At 54.5% G+C, this 18,905-nt stretch overlaps 2 protein-coding genes across 2 annotated transcripts; one reads left to right on the top strand and one right to left on the bottom strand.

Moving 5' to 3' along the window:
* Positions 1–328: 328 nt before the first annotated feature.
* Positions 329–12,113, top strand: DNAJA3 (DnaJ heat shock protein family (Hsp40) member A3). Its single transcript, XM_063343312.1, has 11 exons — positions 329–543; positions 643–779; positions 1,170–1,253; positions 2,019–2,225; positions 3,322–3,474; positions 4,890–5,037; positions 5,871–5,935; positions 6,833–6,961; positions 7,409–7,524; positions 8,220–8,317; positions 11,018–12,113. The coding sequence occupies exons 1-11, from the start codon at positions 375–377 to the stop codon at positions 11,038–11,040; spliced, it is 1,329 nt and encodes a 442-aa protein (XP_063199382.1). The 5' UTR covers positions 329–374; the 3' UTR covers positions 11,041–12,113.
* Positions 12,114–12,265: 152 nt separating this feature from the next.
* On the bottom strand, positions 12,266–17,882 carry NMRAL1 (NmrA like redox sensor 1). Its single transcript, XM_063343313.1, is given in 7 exon segments — positions 12,266–13,187; positions 14,635–14,825; positions 15,317–15,566; positions 16,446–16,652; positions 16,654–16,685; positions 17,258–17,323; positions 17,520–17,882. Coding segments are annotated over 7 exon segments (1,131 nt in total). The 5' UTR covers positions 17,734–17,882; the 3' UTR covers positions 12,266–13,016.
* Between the last annotated feature and the right edge of the window lie 1,023 nt (positions 17,883–18,905).

Here is an 18,905-nt window from a genome sequence, read left to right as displayed (position 1 = left end):
CCCCCGTTGTCCCTGGGCTGTCCCCAGCGCAGGGAGGTGTCCCGGCACGGTGAGCGGGGCAGAGACCCCCCCACACCCCGGTACGGCGGCTCCCCGGGACCCTCCTGAGAACCCCGCCACTGGAGACACCCCGGGGCGGGGGGAGATAGGGCCGACCGTCCCGAGGGTGGGGGGGGTGCAGGGATTCGGGGTCGCCAGATGAAATAGCGCGGTCGCCGCCACCGCACGCACCCCCCCGCCCCGCTCTCTCCGGGGGTGGCACGGCGCATGCGCAGCCCCGCGGCCCCGGTACCGGCCGGCGCGGGGGGTTCCGCGCAGGCGCGCTGCGCCCTCCGCCGCCTCCCGCGCAGGCGCCCTGCTGCGCGCGGGCCAAGATGGCGGCCGGGAGCTCCTCGCGGTGGCTGGGGGCGGCCGCCGCCGCCGCCCTCCGGAGCCGCGGGCCAGGGGACGGGCGGCCGCCGCTCCTCTGGCTCCTGCGGGGGCTGGGCGGCCTGCCCGCCGCACGCCGCCTCTCGCCGCTCTGCGCCGGGCTCTGCGTCGCCGGTGAGACGGGGCCTCAACGCGGGCTGTGGTGTGGGGGCCGGGGGCCTTCCCCCGCCGCCGGCCCTCACCCCCCGGCCCCTCTGCCCTCCTCTCCCGCAGGGACGAAGCGCTCCGCCGCCGCCGCCGCCTCCTTCTTCCACAGCAGCGCCGCGGGCCGCGCCAAGGAGGACTATTACCAGGTGCTGGGGGTGCCCCGCACCGCCACCCAGAAGGAGATCAAGAAGGCCTACTACCAGGCACGTCCCACCGCGGGGCTGCCGGGGCCCGGCCCCCGCCGCCTCTCCTGTCCCCCAGCCAGCACACCCGGCTCCGGGACCCCTGCGTGCGGAGGGGCCGGGGGAGGTGGGAGAGCCAGGCGCGTCGGTTCGGGGAGCTCCTCAGAGGCGTGGGTCGTCTGCGCTGTCATCTCAGGTCTCCTTCCAGAAGGGCCTGGGATCGCTGGGAGATTCAGGAGCAGCTCCTGTAGTTCCTTATGTTGGCACGATAACAGAAAGTGAGGGGTTTAGTCCTCTCAAATACAGATGGTGAATGCCAGGCTCTGTCTTAACGCGTTTTTCCTGGCATGTGAGCCATGCTAAAGTAAATGACTTCTGTTTGTTTCTAATAGTTTGATTTTTGTCCTTTAGCTGGCAAAGAAATACCACCCCGATACAAACAAGGATGACCCTAAAGCCAAAGAAAAGTTCTCTCAGCTGGCAGAAGCCTACGAGGTAATATGCAGGGTTTTATTGTGATGAATAAGAGGAAAGATTGGAGGGCAGGTGGCGGGGGGAAACATTTCTTGTGTGTGTTTCCTGCAAAACCGTGGCTATATTTTGATGTCTTGTACTTCAGGCTTGAGTGCCTCTGTGCCAACGGTGTCTCCAGGAGATTACTTAGTCCAAGTGTCTGATTTAGCTGGATGTGTTTTGGGCTCTTTCAGTTTGCGCTTGCTCTTAGCAGTGAGTGACTCTCAGGGATGCAGTGGTCACTGCCGTGGAATTATCGGTCAGCTTAAATAAACAAACCAACCAACCTGTTGGCAGTACAAGCTGTTTGAGACAGAGGTACCTGCCACTGCGCTTCCCCAGCCCTGTTTTTTCCTGCTCTTCAGCTTGTTCAGGCATCTTGTGCTGGTTTTTGCTCTCGTTGGTTTTCAAATTTACCCCAGCACTCTTGCCACCAGCTTTCACACGATACATTAACGATTAATATATTGTGTAAGTTATTCTTGCTTATTATAAAGTAGTAAGATCATGTCATTTTCCCGATGACAAGCTGAGAGATACCCGGGAAGAGGCAGCTTTTCAGTAATTCATACGCTGCTGAGAGCTGGGATTGCCCTTCTCAGGAGAAGAAGGTTTGAGAATGTGGACTTGAGGCGGTAATGCCAGTAGCCTTGAGTTCTCCGGAAAGACGCCGTGCTGCAGATAGGGGCTGTCCAGTTGCTTGGGATCTGTACAGTGTCCTGATGGCATCGTTCTTTCGCCTTGAAGGTATTAAGTGATGAAGTGAAGCGGAAACAGTACGATGCGTACGGCACAGCTAGTTTTGATCCTGGCGCGGCAGGTGCCGGCGCTGGGCGGCAGTACTGGAGCAGCGGTCCATCGATCGATCCGGAAGAGCTTTTCAGGAAAATCTTCGGAGAGTTTTCGGGATCCCCTTTCGGCGATTTTCAGAATGTCTTTGACCAGCCACAGGAGGTATGAAGTGCGTTGTATCTTCTGAGTAATGAAAATGAGAAATGAAAAACTCGAAAGCTGGAGGGGGACACTGGTCTGTCACAGGTCGCTCCGGGAGCGAGCTTAAGTAAAGAATTTGCTTCTGGGAATGTCAGCACGTGAGTGTCCCGCTGTACGGGTGGGAGAGTCACGTATTTTTGATAAGCTGTGTAGGTACATCCTTCACGCCTCCAGACAGAATATTTTTTCTGGACTTCAGCTATTTCTTCCGGTGTTTGCTAACACCGGTTGGTGGTGCCAAACAATTCCATCATTGTAGAGGCATCTTTTCTGCTGTACGTTGATTTACGTATGTCTGCTTTGATCTATAATGCTAAAACCCACAAAATACCTTTTAACCATAAAACAAGCCTTCCAGCGTTAGGTTTGACTGCTTAATTGGCTTAATTTTGCATCTTAATTGGCTTAACTTTGCAGCGGAGCCCATAATAAAACAAAGCCTATGTCTTGTTCTCTGTACTGCAGCTAAGTGCTGTGTTAAGTACTGACAGTGTTGGTTCACGTGCTGCCTTCAGAAATGCTTGGTATTCAGTACTGCTGGCTTTACTAAAAGTGACCTTTTTATTATAAACAGAATTTCCTATTTTGTGCAGTCATCTTTGCTGATGACTTCCCTCGCTAAGTAAAGAGTTTACTGAGGAAGAACAGATGCTATCGTTGGGACTGAAAGCCTTCACGCTGGCCTGCTGCTGCATTCCCATTAAACAACACCTTGACAAATAGTAAGGGGTTTCCTGAGAGCAGAAAAACGCTGGATGTGTATTTTTACTTCCTTTTCTATGTTTAGATCTCGTTTCTGCCACCCAGCTGCTCATCAGACTGGTGTAATCATCATTCCTGTAATGTCTGCTATCCTTTTGTACCCCTTCTTTAGTTATATGAGACAGATGAGGCAAACCCTTCTGAACGAGTTGTGCATCCATCTGTTTCTTCCCCCCTCCCTCTGTCACCTGGATGTCTTTTAAGCATTGTTTGGTATTTGGCCTGAGCCAGTTTCAGTCTGCTTAAGACCCCGTCGCGCATCAGTTGTAGATCGATGTCCGTGTTTCCTGTACAGTATATCATGGAACTGACCTTCACCCAAGCTGCAAAAGGTGTGAACAAGGAGATTGTGGTGAACATCAACGACTCCTGTGAGCGATGCAATGGTAAAGGACACGAACCTGGTACCAAAGCACAGCGCTGTCACTACTGCAATGGCACTGGCATGGTAAGTGCTTCTTAAGACACCGGTTTGGCTGTGCTTTTCTTTGTTGGGGCGAGTCAGTCCCTTCCACAGCGACAAATTCTCACTACAGTCATCAGCTTATCTTGGGTGAAGCTGAGTTAATGTGGACTTGATGTTAATAGGCACTAGGAAGATTTTCTTTCTATTAAAGTAGCGCTCTGCCCAGCTAAAACCAGCAGCCTGCAGGGCTAGATCAGCCGGTATCGTACATCAAGCAAACCGTATTTATATAATGTAACGGTTCTGAAATGACTTGGGCATTAAATGGGATACTTTGAATTGAGGGGCGGAGGGAGGAGGAAGGTGATGATAGCCTAAGGATAACCATGAAACAAGAAGATGCATGCTACTTACAGTAAGTAAAGAAATGCGCCCCTCTGCTGTGAGGACAGGCTGAGAGAGCTGGGGGGTTCAGCCTGGAGAAGAGAAGGCTCGGGGGGGACCTTAGAGCCCCTTCCAGTCCTTGAAGGGGCTTATAAGAAAGCTGGGGACAGGCTTTTTAGCAGGGCCTGTTGCGATAGGACGAGGGGTAATGGCTTTAAACTAAAAGAGGGGAGATTCAGGCTAGATAAAAGGAAGACATTTTTTACGCTGAGGTGGTGAGACACTGGCCCAGGCTGCCCAGAGAGGTGGGAGATGCCCCATCCCTGGAAACATTCCAGGTCAGGTTGGATGGGGCTTTGAGCAAGCTGGTCTAGTTGAAGATGTCCCTGCTCGTTGCAGGGGGGTTGGACTACAGGATCTTTAAAGGTCCCTTCCAACCCAAACCATTCTATGATGGAGCTTCAGGCTTTCAGTTTCCATGCATCAAAATGGGTACTGTCAGTCAGTCTGACCTTTTGGCGCAGAACGGGTGTAGCTGGTCAGAGGAGACTGCAAGCTCTTCCCTCTGTTTCCTCATGTGCTTCAATCTGGAGGGTGGCTTTCACAGTTCAGTCCATAGTTTAGTCTCCATAACATTTTCCTGGATATTGGCAATAATTCATGCAAATGGATTGTCCTTGGATTCCTCAAAATACAGATGTTTGTAGTTCCTTGAGAAATAGCACTGTAAGGAGCTTTGTTCCTTCTGGCACATTAAAGCCAAGAGATGGAAAGTGTTGTGTTTCCCTTCCCCTCGCCACGAGACACTTGCTCATAGCAGTGGTGGTTTCCAGTGGAAATCAGAACGCGATGGCAGTTGAATCTCATCCAGCTTCTCACAAGCAGCAGCCTCTTTGGATTTCTGAGCCAGTTTTCTGCTCCACCCCTTGCTAAAGGATATCACTGTCCCATCAGGCTGCACGTGCAATTAGGAGGACTCAAATGTGCTGGGCCAGTTGCTGGCAGTTCTCTGCAGAAGCGAAAAGTACCATTTTGGTACTAAACATTTGTACGATCTGTGTTTTCTTCACTAGGAGACGATAAATACCGGCCCTTTTGTAATGCGATCTACGTGCCGACGATGCAGCGGTCGTGGTTCCATCATCACAACACCGTGTGTAGTATGTCGAGGAACGGGGCAAACCAAACAGAGGAAGACAGTGATGGTGCCCGTGCCAGCTGGTTAGTGCTGTACTTGTGTCCTGCTCTCTGCTAAATAACTGTAGTTATTTGCTTCCACTCGGCCAACAGCAAGGCACTTGCCTCCAAAGCGTGGCTGGTCCCTGCCAGGTACAAATGTGAAAGCGTCGTAAGGAGTTTTGCCGCAGTGATCTTAAGAACGAAGCAGGTTGATAGCTTGGCATTTGAAAGGGCTAGTAAGGAGCCGAACTTTCTGGCCATGGATATAAATGGTTGCTTTGCCCTTCCTGAGCTGGAAGATCCATGCTGGTTCTTGGCATGGATCCTTCTAGGCAGGATTTGAAGAGTGAAACTCTCAAAAGGTTTTGTTGCCTTGGGTCTTTCATTTGTCCTTGGTGAAGCCTGGGGAGAGGGTGGGAATCCTGAAAGCCTTAGCTTGGCTCCAAAAAGTGTGCTGATGGCCTTCCTCACCAGAGAGGATAAAATGAGTGGTGGGGCTGAAGACTTGCTTCTTTGATACTGCCCAAGGTGAGCAGCCTGTAATTTCCCTGCAGCTTGTGGAGGCTGCTCGGTATTCCTTAGTCCAGTGCGTTTCCCTAGAGAATTCCGTAGGGATTGAGCCTGCTTGGGGCGTAGTGGTCACCTCAGAGGTATAAACGTGTGCTGACACCTCCTTCCTTTGGCCACAGCTCCTGGGCTCCCGAGGAGAGTGTTACTGTGCTGCTCGCCGGTAGGTCTTGTGCCTCCTGCTGCTGGATATGCGGGTGCTGCTGTGGTGGCTGGCTTTTGGGGATGGCAAGAGTTGTAGGTATTAAGTAACACATGGGTTGTAACACAAGGTGACATTCCCTCGTTTTTTTCCTTTCCGATTGCAGGCGTTGAGGACGGGCAGACAGTTCGGATGCCCGTGGGGAAGAAAGAAATTTTCATTACGTTCAGGGTACGTATCGTTATATTGTTGGCTGTTTTCAGTAATGAAATTGGTTGCTTGTTCCCTTCGCAACTGACTGAATGGGGGACGGAGGAGGAAGAGCGAGTGATCCTTTGAAACAGCTGAGGTAACCTGATCCCCGTGAACTTTCTGAGATAGCAGGAGATCTGCATTGTAACGAGTGGCGTAACATTAAGTCTGCTCGTGAAGAATTGCGCTGCCTGTTCCAGGACGAGGCCCTTAACAGTAGCGGGCATCAAAATGCAGAGTAGGTTCTTCATGTCTCAAGTCTCTGAGTTGGAAATGCGAAGGAGCCGTCTGCTTGGGAGCGGGAGTGCTGAGGAGGGCTGTGGGAATGCCCACAGGAGGCATGGACAAGTTTTCTTTTGCAGATACACGTTAAGTGCTGCTTTGCACACATTTTGTAGCTCTTCTCCTGTAGGTATCCTGTCACATGCATCTCTGTCGAGGAGAAAATTTCTTTCAGTGCCTTTTTTGTGGTGCAGGATTTAATTCTCTTCCAGCCTGTGGGGCCGCTGCAAAGGTGCTCGTCTCCCTCTTCTCTTCTGGCTTTCCCCTGTTTGGGGTACAGGGCAAAGCAGCGTCTTCTCTGTCTCCGCAGAATCGTACTGACACTGATAAATTAACAGGATTAGGGAAGGGAGTTGCTGAGACAGGAAGCAGGCATCCTCCTAAGCGTCTGGCTAATTACGGTTATGTCAAGATCTGTGTTTTTCTGAAAGACTGAACATTAACTTACATGTCTTAACCATGCAGTTTGTGGATGGTAAAGGGCCTGACTACAGCATTCTGGTGTGTTTTCTTCTGAGAACCTTCAAAGCGGTTCACCGTGAGAACTTTGTGGTATTGCGTGCTGACTTCTCTTTGGAACTGCCTGCCTTTTAGGTTCAGAAAAGTTCTGTGTTCAGAAGAAACGGAGCAGATATCCATTCGGACCTCCTTATTTCAATAGCACAGGCTGTTCTGGGAGGCACAGCCAGATGTCAAGGCTTGTACGAGACAATCAATATCACGGTAAGTACCATTATGGGGAAGAGCTTGGGCATAAATCAGTGTGGGACAGCAGAGAGTTCTCCTTTGCTGCAAAGGTGGTGCAGATCTCCTAAGTCTCCTAAGCCTTTCAGGCTTCTTCAGGATTGAGTGTCGGGTAGTTTGTGACCTGCTTGGTCACACCTCCTTTCCTGTCGCGGTGTAGGGACAGGGAGCGGAAGGGCCGGGTGGATTGGGATTACCGGACAAATCCCATCCAAGGTCTATAGACCATATGAGGTTCTTCACTCGTTCCTTCAGAAGCTTTTCCGTCATTCCTGACTTAGCTTCTGAACGTACCCACATGCACGAACGTAACAGATCTCTCCCATCCTACTTCGAAGCTTGCTGGAGAAGTAGTTAATTTTTATAGACAATTAGGATATCAATGGTTAAAGCAGAGTAATAAATGTGATACCTCTGTGTTCGTAGATACCCCCTGGTATTCAGCCAGACCAGAGAATTCGAATGAGTGGGAAAGGCATTCCCAAGGTTAACAGTTACGGCTACGGAGACCACTACATTCACATAAAGATAAAAGTTCCTCAGTAAGTAGAGCTAATACAAGTTTCTGTGTAAGCTTCAACTTCTTGCAAGAAATGTCGAGAGAGATTTTTGTGAAAATTCCTTACTACTTTATCAAGATCGTTAATTTCTTACTCTGCTTTTAATTCTCATGTGAGGTAGACTTTTTTTCAGTAACACCATTTGGCAACGCATCTCAAAAAATCCTAAACCCTGGAAGTACAGAAGTAATTCTTCACCTGCGTATTTGCCGGGCTGGCTGCGATTCTGTCTGGATCTGGGTTACATAAATTCAGTTTTCTGGCTTGTAACGCGTCTGTGCTCTCACACCTACAGCTCAAAGGAACTGAACTCCTTGGCAGTTGCTTTTCAGACTGTGGTGAGGGAAACTTTTTAGCTTGTATCGCTGCTTGTATCGGCAAGGGAGTTCATTTCCTGAGATGTCCCCAACAGATACATCTTGTGTTGCAGTTCTGCACGGTTCTTCTCAGCCGTTCGAAATATTTTGGTTTTTTGCTGTGGTTTGATGAAATGCGGTGGGTTGTATCTCTGCTCTTCCACTGGGGCTTATTCTTTATAGGTCGCTAATTCTAAGAGCGCCGTAGGGATTCTCAGTGTATGGCAGGTGTATTCATCTTCTACTTCCAGTAGCTGCCTCTTGTAGATACATCTGTCCCTAAAGACAGCCGTAACCAACGCCTCTGTCTTCGACCCACAGGAGGCTGACGGATCGCCAGAGAGCCTTAATGATGAGCTATGCCGAGGACGAGGCAGATGTGGAGGGCACAGTGAACGGCGTCACAAACACAGCATCAGGTGAGCGGTGGGAATTGGGGCTCCTTCCTCCTGGAGTTGGCGTGGGAGCACAGAGTGCTTCCCGAGGGTTCCTGGGGAGGAAGGTGAGCCGGGGTCACCTTCAGACAGCGTTTCAGCACTACCTGCCGAGCGTGTTCTTTTGGAAATAGTTTTAGTGGGATGTTAATAGGCTGTAGCACAAAGCAAGGAGGCCACCTCTTCCCAGAAAGCTTTACTCGAATACTTACTGGGCAAATCTGTGCACGAATAGACAGCGGGTATTGAGGTACTCCAGGCTCCTGGCAAGTTGTGGTGAGTCTCGCTGCGGTGATGCATGCCTTCTGTCCCAGCTTCTGCCTCTGTGCCAGGAGTAACTTGTTTTAGCAGCAAAGGTAGAAAAAGAGAATGTGCTCCAGGCCAGTTATCTGTGTGAGCTGATCTGTTGCGCTTCTGAGCGCAGCGGGGACGTTTCTCCTTGAAAGCTGAAGGGGAGCGCTGCTGTCGAGGCTGCTCCAAGCCGTACTGCCTGCACATGGGGGAACCTGGCAGAGAAATGTTCATGGTGCTGAGTGTTGGCTCCAGTCAGGAGACAGCGTCCAGCGTGATGGAGGGAGCGGAGTCAGCTGGGAGCTTCGTAGAGCTGCTCTTCAGCCCCAGATTAAAAATTTCGATTGAGCAATTGTGTGTTTTAAGTGCTTTTGTAACACAGAAATTATGTCTTTTCTGCTGAGACTAAGCATTGAAGGTCAGCCTTGGGGGGAAGGGGAGAGATCTCTAGACACACAAGTTTCATTCCAGCTTTTAAAAGGCATTTATGTGCCAAAGGGAAAAAAAAAAAAGCTCTCTAAACTTGTTTTATAAAAAGCAAAGCTGCCAGTTTTTACAACAATTAAGCAGCAAGGTGGATTAAAAACCCCAGTAGTTTGCAGTGTAGATACAGGCTGTTGCTGAAAGCCTGTCCTTGCTCTGGGAAGCAGAAATACCCGGAGTGGATGGAGGCGTGTTCTGCCGCAGGCCTCGGTATTTCACACCATTGCATCAGTCTGAGCTCGGGACTCAGCTGCGGGAGGACGGGGGCGACTGGACTTTGTGTTCTCTGTGCGCAAAAAAAGCTTGAGGAGGATTTGGGGGTCTTGTTATTCATAGTTTTACTGTAGAAAAGGCAGATTAGCAAAGAGGTCTCCGTCTTTTGGTCTTGCTGTAGCCACTTCTGGAGGGACAAAACTTCTCAGGACCTGTTCGTACAGGGAAATTATGGTCGTTGCGTCCAGTAAGATTCCTTATCTGGACTCTTGTTTTGGAATGCTTGTAGCCTTTTTCATTATAGGCCGAGTTCATTTTCCCCTTGATACTGTTTGAGCATTGCTTGAAATCACGAGCAGCAGGCTCCTGGTGTGGTTTTGCACTGCTTTGCTCGAAAGGGTCACGGCATGACCATGAGGCAGGAGGAGAGATTGTTCCAGGGACCACCAATACAGCTTTTTTTTCCCCTGTAAAGCCATGGCTGGCTGCAGCCAAGCTAACAACTTGTTTTTAGTGGCAGACTTTCATTCCAAGTGCTTGCTTCCAAAGCCTGTGGGGTCCCTGTCTCGATTGTGCAGCAGAGAATTCCCTCACCAGTTGGAGGGCTGGGGAGAGGGGAAGGGAACGGTGTCACCTGGGCTCACGGTCTTGTCTTCTGCTTCTGGGGTCCAGGCTCTCCAGTGCTTTCACTGCAAGTGGTCCAGTACCGCTGCCAGCTGTGGCCCTGTCCAGGAGGATGCTGGCAAAACCAGCTGTCTTGACTGTTCCCCACCTAAAATAACCCTCTCGCTTCGTCAGGGGTGCTGGCTACTGGTGGGAGATGTATCTGACTGCAGCCCTTTGCTGTTTGTGTCCAGGTGGCAGGGCCAAGGCTAGCGCTGCCGCAGGCGGGGATAGGCCTGAGGCTGAGGAGAACAAGGAGGGATTCCTTTCCAAACTTAAGAAAATGTTTAGCTCCTGACACCCCGTCCGAGGTAGGAGGCCTCTTGTGTTTTGTTGTCGTCTTTCCCCCACACTAAGCGGAACCTGCACCTCTTGGGAGGTAGAAGCAGCAAAAGCCCAGCTTTGCTTCTCACTTAGCCTCAGGCCTTCCAGCCACTGGTGTGAAAAGCCCTAGCTGTCCCCTGTGGCCTGGAGCAAAAAGCCAGGGATTAAATGGCATTGTTGCTGCAGCAAAAAGCAGCAAAAATGCTGGATACATCTTCAGGGAGGCTGCTGGCCTCCCCTGCAGCTCTGCTCCCTTCTCCGCTCAGTGGCTGTACCCGATTTATAGCACCGAGGGGGTTCCCGTTTGCTGGTAAAGCTGAAACTGGGCAGTTCTGCCTCCAGCCCAAAGCCCGGGCTTACAGGGAGGCTCAGGCTGGACTCACCCCTACCAGGGGCTTACGGCACCAGGAAGGAATCGGTCTTTGTCGTAAAGCACAGCAAAGCCCCCGCCACACAAACGAGGGCAGTGTTCTACCTCAGGGTGCCATTTAGCTGGCGTCGGCCTGCTGTGAGGGAGCGCTGCAGGCTTGACGTCACCTCTGGCAGACACTGGTGTCTTGGATTCCAGGGGCTCAGCTTCTTGTCACCGCAGGCTTCAAAACTTGTCTGTCCCCCGCGTGGCTGACAGAGCGTGGTCAGGTGGGGAGGGGCTGCGTGCCTCAGGTGGGCTCGGTCCGGAAAGGCTGAACTTCTCTCTTGCTTGGACCGCAGGGAAGCGTTCTACTGGAAACTAAGAGCCAGCGGCAGCAGATTGTCTTTGCAGTCGGGAGCGAATCTTTCTGGCAGCGGGCTCTGGCGAGCGGAGGAGGTCAGGCAGCGGCACAGTGAGAATCCCAGCTGGAGAGGCTACAGACCACCGAGACACCCACAACCATCATGAGACAAAAACCCACCCACCGTCCTAGGAAACGGTAATGAAGGAAAAGGCCAGCTTTGCAGAATTGTGGCGCTCTCTCGAGGTCGCTCCGCAGTCCCTACTGCTGCTGGAAGCTTATTTGGTAAAAATGGAAGTCTTAGAATCCAAAACAGTGGAAATGTGAAATAAAAATTGTTCTTCCAGCACAGAGCGGAGCAGTTTGCTGTACAGAGGCTGAGATGGCTGCTGCTCGCTCAGGTGCCCTTCTGAATGCTAGATGTGCTCGGTGAACTCATCACCGCTCATCTTCTCCCAGGAGACTGGGTGGGTCAGTGAGTTTTAAGCCCCTGGCTGTCCCGCACAGCTCTCTGAGGGGGAAGTCTCCCTCTGGCTGGGACTCCAGAGCCCGGCTGCCCTCGCTCCCTCAGCCACCGCGGGCTGTCTTAGTCCTGCTGATTTCCTGCACAAAGAGCAGTGATGGAATCTGCACTTTGCCTCAGGTTTTCCTCCCCCACCCCTCCCAAATTAACTAAAGTTACAACACACAAACGCTGTCGCTTCTGAATGGGTACAAGTTTATCACCAAGCCCTTTGCCAGTTTGGGACAAAGTCTTTTATTACATTAGCACAACATCCGTAGCGTAAGTGATTGGTCAAAGAGTCGTTGTTCCTACGTGTGTGAGAATACAAGTGAAGTGGATCACTCCTTCCAGGCGGAGTCGAGCTCTTGCAGTGAGTATTTTCATGGTAACCGTAGCCCGCTGTTGTTAGTTATACCGTGCAGGTACCATCAGCCCACGTACTAATCGACCAGTTAAACGAGGACATGTCGTAGTCTTGCCCTTCTTAATTTGCTGAAATAAAGCACGCGTTGCCTCCTGATTAAACTGTCTGTAAAGTGATTCTGTATCCATGTAAATAAGATTGACTTCATAAAGATATTTAACACGTGCTGTGCCTCGCTGCCTTGTCTGCTCTTCCAGCCGTGACTGTCGCCCCCTTTCCCTCCCGCAGTCGCAGGAATTAAGGTCTCTCAGAAAGGACAGAAGAGGGCTCGATGTATTGAGCACCTCTCTGGTGGCTGCGACTGACTTTAAGCACGTTTGCAGGGTGCCAAGGAGTACCTTAAGATATGGTGGTGTGAACCAGTGCAGGGGAAGGAGCTTTTTAAGCCTTAAATCCTATGGTTTGCAGTCTTGCAGAGGTTTTACTCGGCTCACAAGGACAGTGATTGAGATTAGCTCTGGGAGCCCAGAGCGGGCTGAGTTGAGGAATGAGGTTCAGCTTTCATGTTACACGGTGCAGGAACTCACAGCACAGTCCCCTTTGCCAGCGTGGTGCTAAGGTCTCGCTGCTCTGCCCGCCGGCTCATCTGCGCAGCCTGAACCCGGCCCACTGAGAAACCCAGTGGTTTCTGTTCGCCGAGGATCCCGCAGCAGCGCTGGCTGTGGGTACCTGGAGCAGCAGCACCGCCTTCTCTGCACTTTGGGGCCCGGAGGCACTACAAGTTCAGCCCACGGAGTGGTGCTGCACGCTCAGAGCTGCCTGGGAAAGAGGGAAAACAAGCCGCCACCACCCTACAATCGCGAAAACACCCAGAATCACTAAACAAACACCTCCCTGCAAAAGTAGTGCTTCTCCCACCTGCGTGCCTGCAGCAGTACAGCCTTTCCTCGTGTCCTAGTCTAAAGCAGGCTCAACCAAGTCGCAGGGGAGCCCTGGAGCGCACGCACAGAGCAAAGCTCTTCCCAGTTCCCGCAGGGTCAGCCTTTCACCAGGGTAGAGAGGAAAGGCAGCACGGCTCAGCGCGGCTCACCTCGGCCTGTGCCGGCTGCAGAAGCTGAGGTGGACGGGTCAGAAAGTGGCATTGTTGTCCACCACCCACTGAGGGAAGGTGTGGGCCTTGGGGTTGAGTTTCATGGTCAGGTCCACGTTGCGGTCTGGCTTCAGGGCATAGAAACAGAACATGGCAGCCATTTCCTTGGCCCCGGGGAGCCCGCCTTTGTCGTACTCCTCTGGGGAGATCTGCAAAAAGAGTGGGGGAAAAAATGCCGTCTTGGCAGGGCAGAGGCTGCGGGGGCCTTTCCCTTACACCACGCAGGGAAGCTGAGGAGCTGCCGTGTTATTTCCAATGGCGAGGAGGGCTCTGCTGCTCAGCTGGGGTTGTGTAAGGGAAAGCCTTCGCCAGAGCCCGCTGGTGGGATGATGCAGACCGGTGTCTCACAGTCAGTGCTGACCCCAGTCCCCCCAGCCCACCCCCTCCTCCAGGGGCGGCGTGAGAAGGGGTCAGGGGGTGATGGTGGAGAAATCACACTGCACAGATGTTCAGGAGCTTATTCTGGGTCTGTCCCCAGCCAGGTGCCCCTGCCGAAGCCGCAGCCACCAGCAGGGCAGGGCTGCTGGGCACTCTGCAGCCCAGCCTGGCAGGCAACAGCCCAGCACCCAGCTCAGGCACACCGCAGAGGCCCAGAGCAGCTACGAGGGGGGTCTTTCTCTGCACCGAGGCACAGACCGTGGCTGAGGGGTTCCAGAAACCAGGATCCAGGAGAGCTCTGGAGACCCCGAGCAACCCAGGCTGCCCCTGGCACCCCAGCACCCACCTTCCCTGCCCAAAGCGAAGGATGAACCACCGCACTTCTGCACCGTGCTGGGGCCCTGGGGAGAAAAGAGCTGCTTATTTGTCCCTGGGAGAGCAGAACCTGCAGAGAGCATCAGAGGTGCTTTGTTTCTGCTGAAAAGTGCTTTGTTGTCGAAGCAGGGAGCTACCGCGCCCCTCTGGCCTTTGCATCGGTGGCCCGAGGGGAGCAGCAGAGCCAAAGCACAAACGAAAAATAAAAAGAAGTCCTGGGGCAAGGAAGAGGCCAGGAGCACTGTAAGGGTGACACAGCAAGGGTGATGTGCTGAAGGAGTGGCATGCAGCAGAGACCTGTTCTGTAGGTGCCCAGCCCTATTAGCGACTGCTGAACCCTGGCTCTTCTGGAGACCTCCTGCTTTGGCTATCCCTCACAGCCAGGCATGGACCTGCCCAGGCGCACCCGCGCTCCACAGGCATGAGTCGTCCCAGTGACAATACCGACAAGGCGGTTTCAGGGCCAGCACGTGCTCCAGCCGCATGCAGGGGCAGCGGGACTAATCCTGGACACCAGTGCTGCGTCGTACCAAACCCATACACCAAGCTATGAGGGTCCTTCACCCCAGCAGCTCCTGACCTGGCTACCGGGGCAGACCAGCACTCGTTTTGTCACTGCTGTCCATGCTCAGCCCCTGTACAGGACCCACCATGATTCCAGACCAACAGGAGGGGCTGGGAGTGCTGCTGGGGTGCCCACCCGCAGCCCGGACTGGGCAGGGAGCTGCGGAGCTCCTAGCTGTTGGGAAGGTGCAAGGATTGTCCCCCCACTGCCCCAAGGTGGCCCTGAGACAGCTCCCTCCCACCTCAAGAACATCACAAACATCAAGGGACGCTTTCTACCTTGCTGGCTTTCACGGTCTTGCCCGTCTGCTGGGAGAGGACAGCGGCATACTCTGCCTCGGTGAGCTTCCCAGCGCTGAGCCCGATCACTCCGCCTACGTACTGCTCTGGGGACTTCAGCAGGCAAACCACAACAGGCCCAACGTCCTCCACCGCCATCCCATCCGTGGGGGCGTCCCCCATGGGCAGTGCTGTAGGGGAGAGACTGATTCCAGTCAGAGCACAGGTACAGCTGGAATTTTCAACACCCAACCTCTGAACATGAGGTGAGGAAGAGCTGAGAGCACCCACCAGCGTGGCAAGCCACAAGAACACCTGCAGGGCTGAGCTAAGAGACTGTGAGCAGCCAGAGCGGCACCGTGACTCACCTGGATCTGCAGCCCCACCTCCAACATCCCAACTGCAGAGAGACGGGGTGTCCAGAGACACTCTGGGATCCGCAGAGCAGACCCCAGCACCAGAGACAGGACTGGGATCTCACTTACTTCTTGCAGGCCACCAAAGATGGGGTCTGCAGGACCATAACGTAGCTGCAATTCGCTGTGGTCAAGCTGGCACAGGCCTCTTTTCCCCATCAGTCTGCAGCCCTGGTGGTTCCTCCACCCCTCAGTGAGCCTCTGCCCAGTGGGAGCAGGTGAGAACTATGGGACAGTGACCTGGAGAGCAAGAGGTCCCATCTTACCCAGGACATAGGTATCTCCCTGTGCAGCCTTCTGCGGCTTGAAGATGGAGAGGAAGTTCTCGAAGTAGAACGGCAGTCGGATGCTGGAGGTGGGGACACCAACTTTCTGGAAGTACTCCTCCACCACGCCTTTACCGTCGAAGTGCAGCACCTCCAGCCGCCCCCCCATCAGCTGCTTCACGTTCTCCAGGCCGCTGTACAAGACGTGGCGCAGACTGAGGCACTTCAACAGGTCAGCAAGCCGCTTTCCCTGGGTGAAGGGTGAAGCTGGTCATGAAAAGGGGAGTGGGATAGACGGGAGGGCTCCTCATCCCCACACACCCCCTTCCCCTTCATTGCACTGGGCAGGAGGGCAGCATCCAACACATGCCAGCTGAGCAAGCTCCTCAGCATCTGGCACCCCAAGCCCTCGGCTGGAACTCTCAGCAAACCCTGCGAGCCCTGTGAGTTGCCCAGGTGGAGCAGAGTCCTCTGCTGACATCATCCTACATCGGAAAGACCACACACCCTCCAGCTTTGGTGCTAGCTCCTCCACCAAGCATGCAAACACCAGTCCTAAAGATCTGCTGGTGCCAACATACCTGCCCTGATGTATCTTATCTTCTGTTCGCTGCCATGCAGGTATGGCAATCGTGCCACCTTATGAAATCTGTCCTAGGGATGAACGCTGCCCTTGAGGAAGGCCCTGGGATTTCTGATACCTCAGCATATTTTGGCCCCAAAGCTGCATGCGCAGGGATCTACAGGACTGCAGGCAGCGACAGCCCTGGCTCAGCCCCGGGAAGCCTCTATGGAGTCGAGTCTTTCCACTCCTGCTACTCTGACTCCCAGGCAGTGCTCTCTGCCACACCAAGTCTTGTGGCATTTAACACCTCCCTGAAGGCACCAGATCCTGGAGCCACCTGGCTGTGAGGGGACAGGGAACAAGTTCTGGCTTTGCAAGAAGTGGGATCTGGTTTGTTTGCGAGGCCTCGGGACTTTTCCGGACTGGCCACTTAAACAATCAAGGCTGGCAGGGCTGCACTACGAGCTGTCCCAAGACCCCCACCCCGATGCCGCACAGCCATCCCTCGATTTCCCCCTCCCAGGCCATTCTGCACGTGGTCCCAGTTAAAGCAATCACAGATACCTGCGCGATTTCTTTCTCTTTGCTGCAGTGCTCCCTGAAGTTGGTGACAATAAAGGCTCTGTAAGCACCTGTCAAGGCCAGCTCCAGGGATGGCTCATCGTCCTGATCCGCCTTCATGACCTCAGCTCCCTTCTGCTTCAGGTCCTTCGCCTTCTTCTTCACAGGGTTCCGTGTCACTGCGCGGACCTTGAAGGTCCCATCTTCCAGGCAGAGCCCGGGCCACGTGGCCCCCGTGAGCCCCTGTAGGTACAGACCTGTTCAGAGCTGGGCTCTGCAGATAAAAGGAGTTGGGACGAGCCGGGACTGCGAGACGGAGCTGCCTGACTCCACGCTCTCCCTGGGGCACAGGGACCAAGTCCCTCCAACCCATCCTCCCGCCACCTCCCTGTGCTGCTGCTCCAGCCAGGCGGGCGCCTTCCAGGCCCTGGAAACAAACCCTGTTCGCTGGCCCAGGTTGCCCAGAGAAGCTGTGGCTGCCCCATCCCTGGAGGTGTTCAAGGCCAGGTTGGACGGGGCTTGGAGCAACCTGGTGTGGTGGGAGGTGTCCCTGCCCAGGGCAGGGGGTGGCACTGGGTGGGCTTTAAGGTCCCTTCCAACCCACACCAGTCTATGTCCCCCTGACCCTCCACCGTGCTCCAGAGCCCGGGTGTTGTGGAAGTTACCGACACCCTTTTGCTGCGGGGGGCTCCGAAGCCCTTCGCCCCCTCCCCTCCCACCGGCCGGAGCCACAGCCCGGCAGCCCCGGGGCTCCCGGAGGTGCGGACCCCGCCCCGCCCCCGCCCCCTCCCCAGGGCCGTTCCCCGGGCACTCACCGGTCGTCCCGAACACCACGATCAGTTTCTTCCCAGCCATGAGGCAACGCGGCCGGTCCCGGGGCTCTGCCAGGGCGAGAAGCGGGGAGGTCGCACCGCCGTGCGGGCCCGGCGGGGCCGCCGCTCAGGGTGGACCCTTCCCGGGGGACGGGAGGGGGGCGGCGAGGGCGGGGAAGGACCGGGGAGGCTGCGGGGAGCCATCGGCGGGGGGCGAGGGCGGTCGCGGAGCCGCGGCCCCTCACGGCGGTAGGGTTCTCCTCACCTCGGTTCGGTTCGGCTGGACTCGGCTGCGTCCGGCTCGGTTCGGCTGGACTCGGCTGCGTCCGGCTCGGTTCGGCTGGACTCGGCTGGACCCTGCCGAAGTTCGGCTCGGTTCGGCTGGACTCGGCTGCGTTCGGCGCTGTCACCGGTGCATCCCGCCCTGGCCCCGCCCCCCGGCGGGATGCGGGCGACCTGGGCCGGGGCCACCGGGGCATCCGCCGGCCGGGCCACCCGCTTCGTCCTCCGTCACCCGAGAGCCACCGCCCAACCAGCCCCCCCGGGGGTCGTTAGGGGCTGTACCCTCCCACCCCGGCGGCGGCCCGAAGCTCCTGCAATGGCAGGAGGGGTGCGGGTGCTCCGGTACCGTGCTGCCCACCGTTCACATAGAATCGTCCAGGTTGGAAGGGACCTTTCAGATCATCGAGTCCAACCATCAGCCCAACACTGACCAAACCCAGCACTAACCCGTGTCCCTCAGCACCACGTCTGCCCGGCTTTTAAATACCCCCAGGGATGGTGACTCCACCACTGCCCTGGGCAGCCTGTTCCAATGCTTGACAACCCTTTCAGTGAAGCAGTTTTTCCTAAAATCCATCCTAAACCTCCCCTGGTGCAACTTGAGGCCGTTTCCTCTTGTCCCATGGCCTGTTCCTTGGGAGGAGAGACCGAACCCCCCCTGGCTACCCCCTCCTTTCAGGGAGCTGTAGGGAGCGAGAAGGTCTCCCCTCAGCCTCCTCCAGGCTGAACACCCCCAGCTCCCTCAGCTGCTCTTCATCAGATTTGCTCTCCAGACCCCTCACCCACTCCACTGCCCTTCTCTGGATTAAGGCTGGGAACCTGTCTGTTCCCAAGGAGCATCCCCCCTGCTCCCTCCAGAGATGGGACGGTTTGTTATCCCCAGGAAAATGACTTCTGCGTCCTGCTGAGCTCAAGGGACGGTCCCTCATCACCCCTCACCAAGCAACCCAGGCCAGCAAAACCAGCAGAGGCATCTCTGGGGCTTTTCTAACCACTCCTGTGACTTCTGTGTCACCTCAGGAGCTTCTCCAGGAGGGTTAGAGATGCTGAGCAGGGGCTGTGCTCGCTGAGGGATGGGTCAGATTCATCATAAGGTTGAACTTAGTAAATATATTGGGAAATTTGGGTTTGAATCAAGGAACAGCCCAGAAAAATCCATGAGGGATGTGTCATATACAGTTGCAAAGAAATAATTCAGATGCATTAATTAACATAAATGAATAATTGTGAAAGCAGGAGGTACAGCCCCGACTGGGGCTTCTGCACAGTCATTTTTTGATGCGAGCGATCTTTAGCTACAGCTTATTGGGAAGGTGACAACTGATGGGACTTCCCAGATGCCATCTCCTCTTGAAACCAGCCTCCTGAC

This window comes from Chroicocephalus ridibundus, chromosome 8 (assembly GCF_963924245.1).
Source record: "Chroicocephalus ridibundus chromosome 8, bChrRid1.1, whole genome shotgun sequence".
In the NCBI taxonomy this organism is placed as follows: domain Eukaryota; kingdom Metazoa; phylum Chordata; class Aves; order Charadriiformes; family Laridae; genus Chroicocephalus; species Chroicocephalus ridibundus.
The sequence above is the reverse complement of the archived record's forward strand: the minus strand, read 5'-3'. Positions and strand labels throughout refer to the sequence as shown.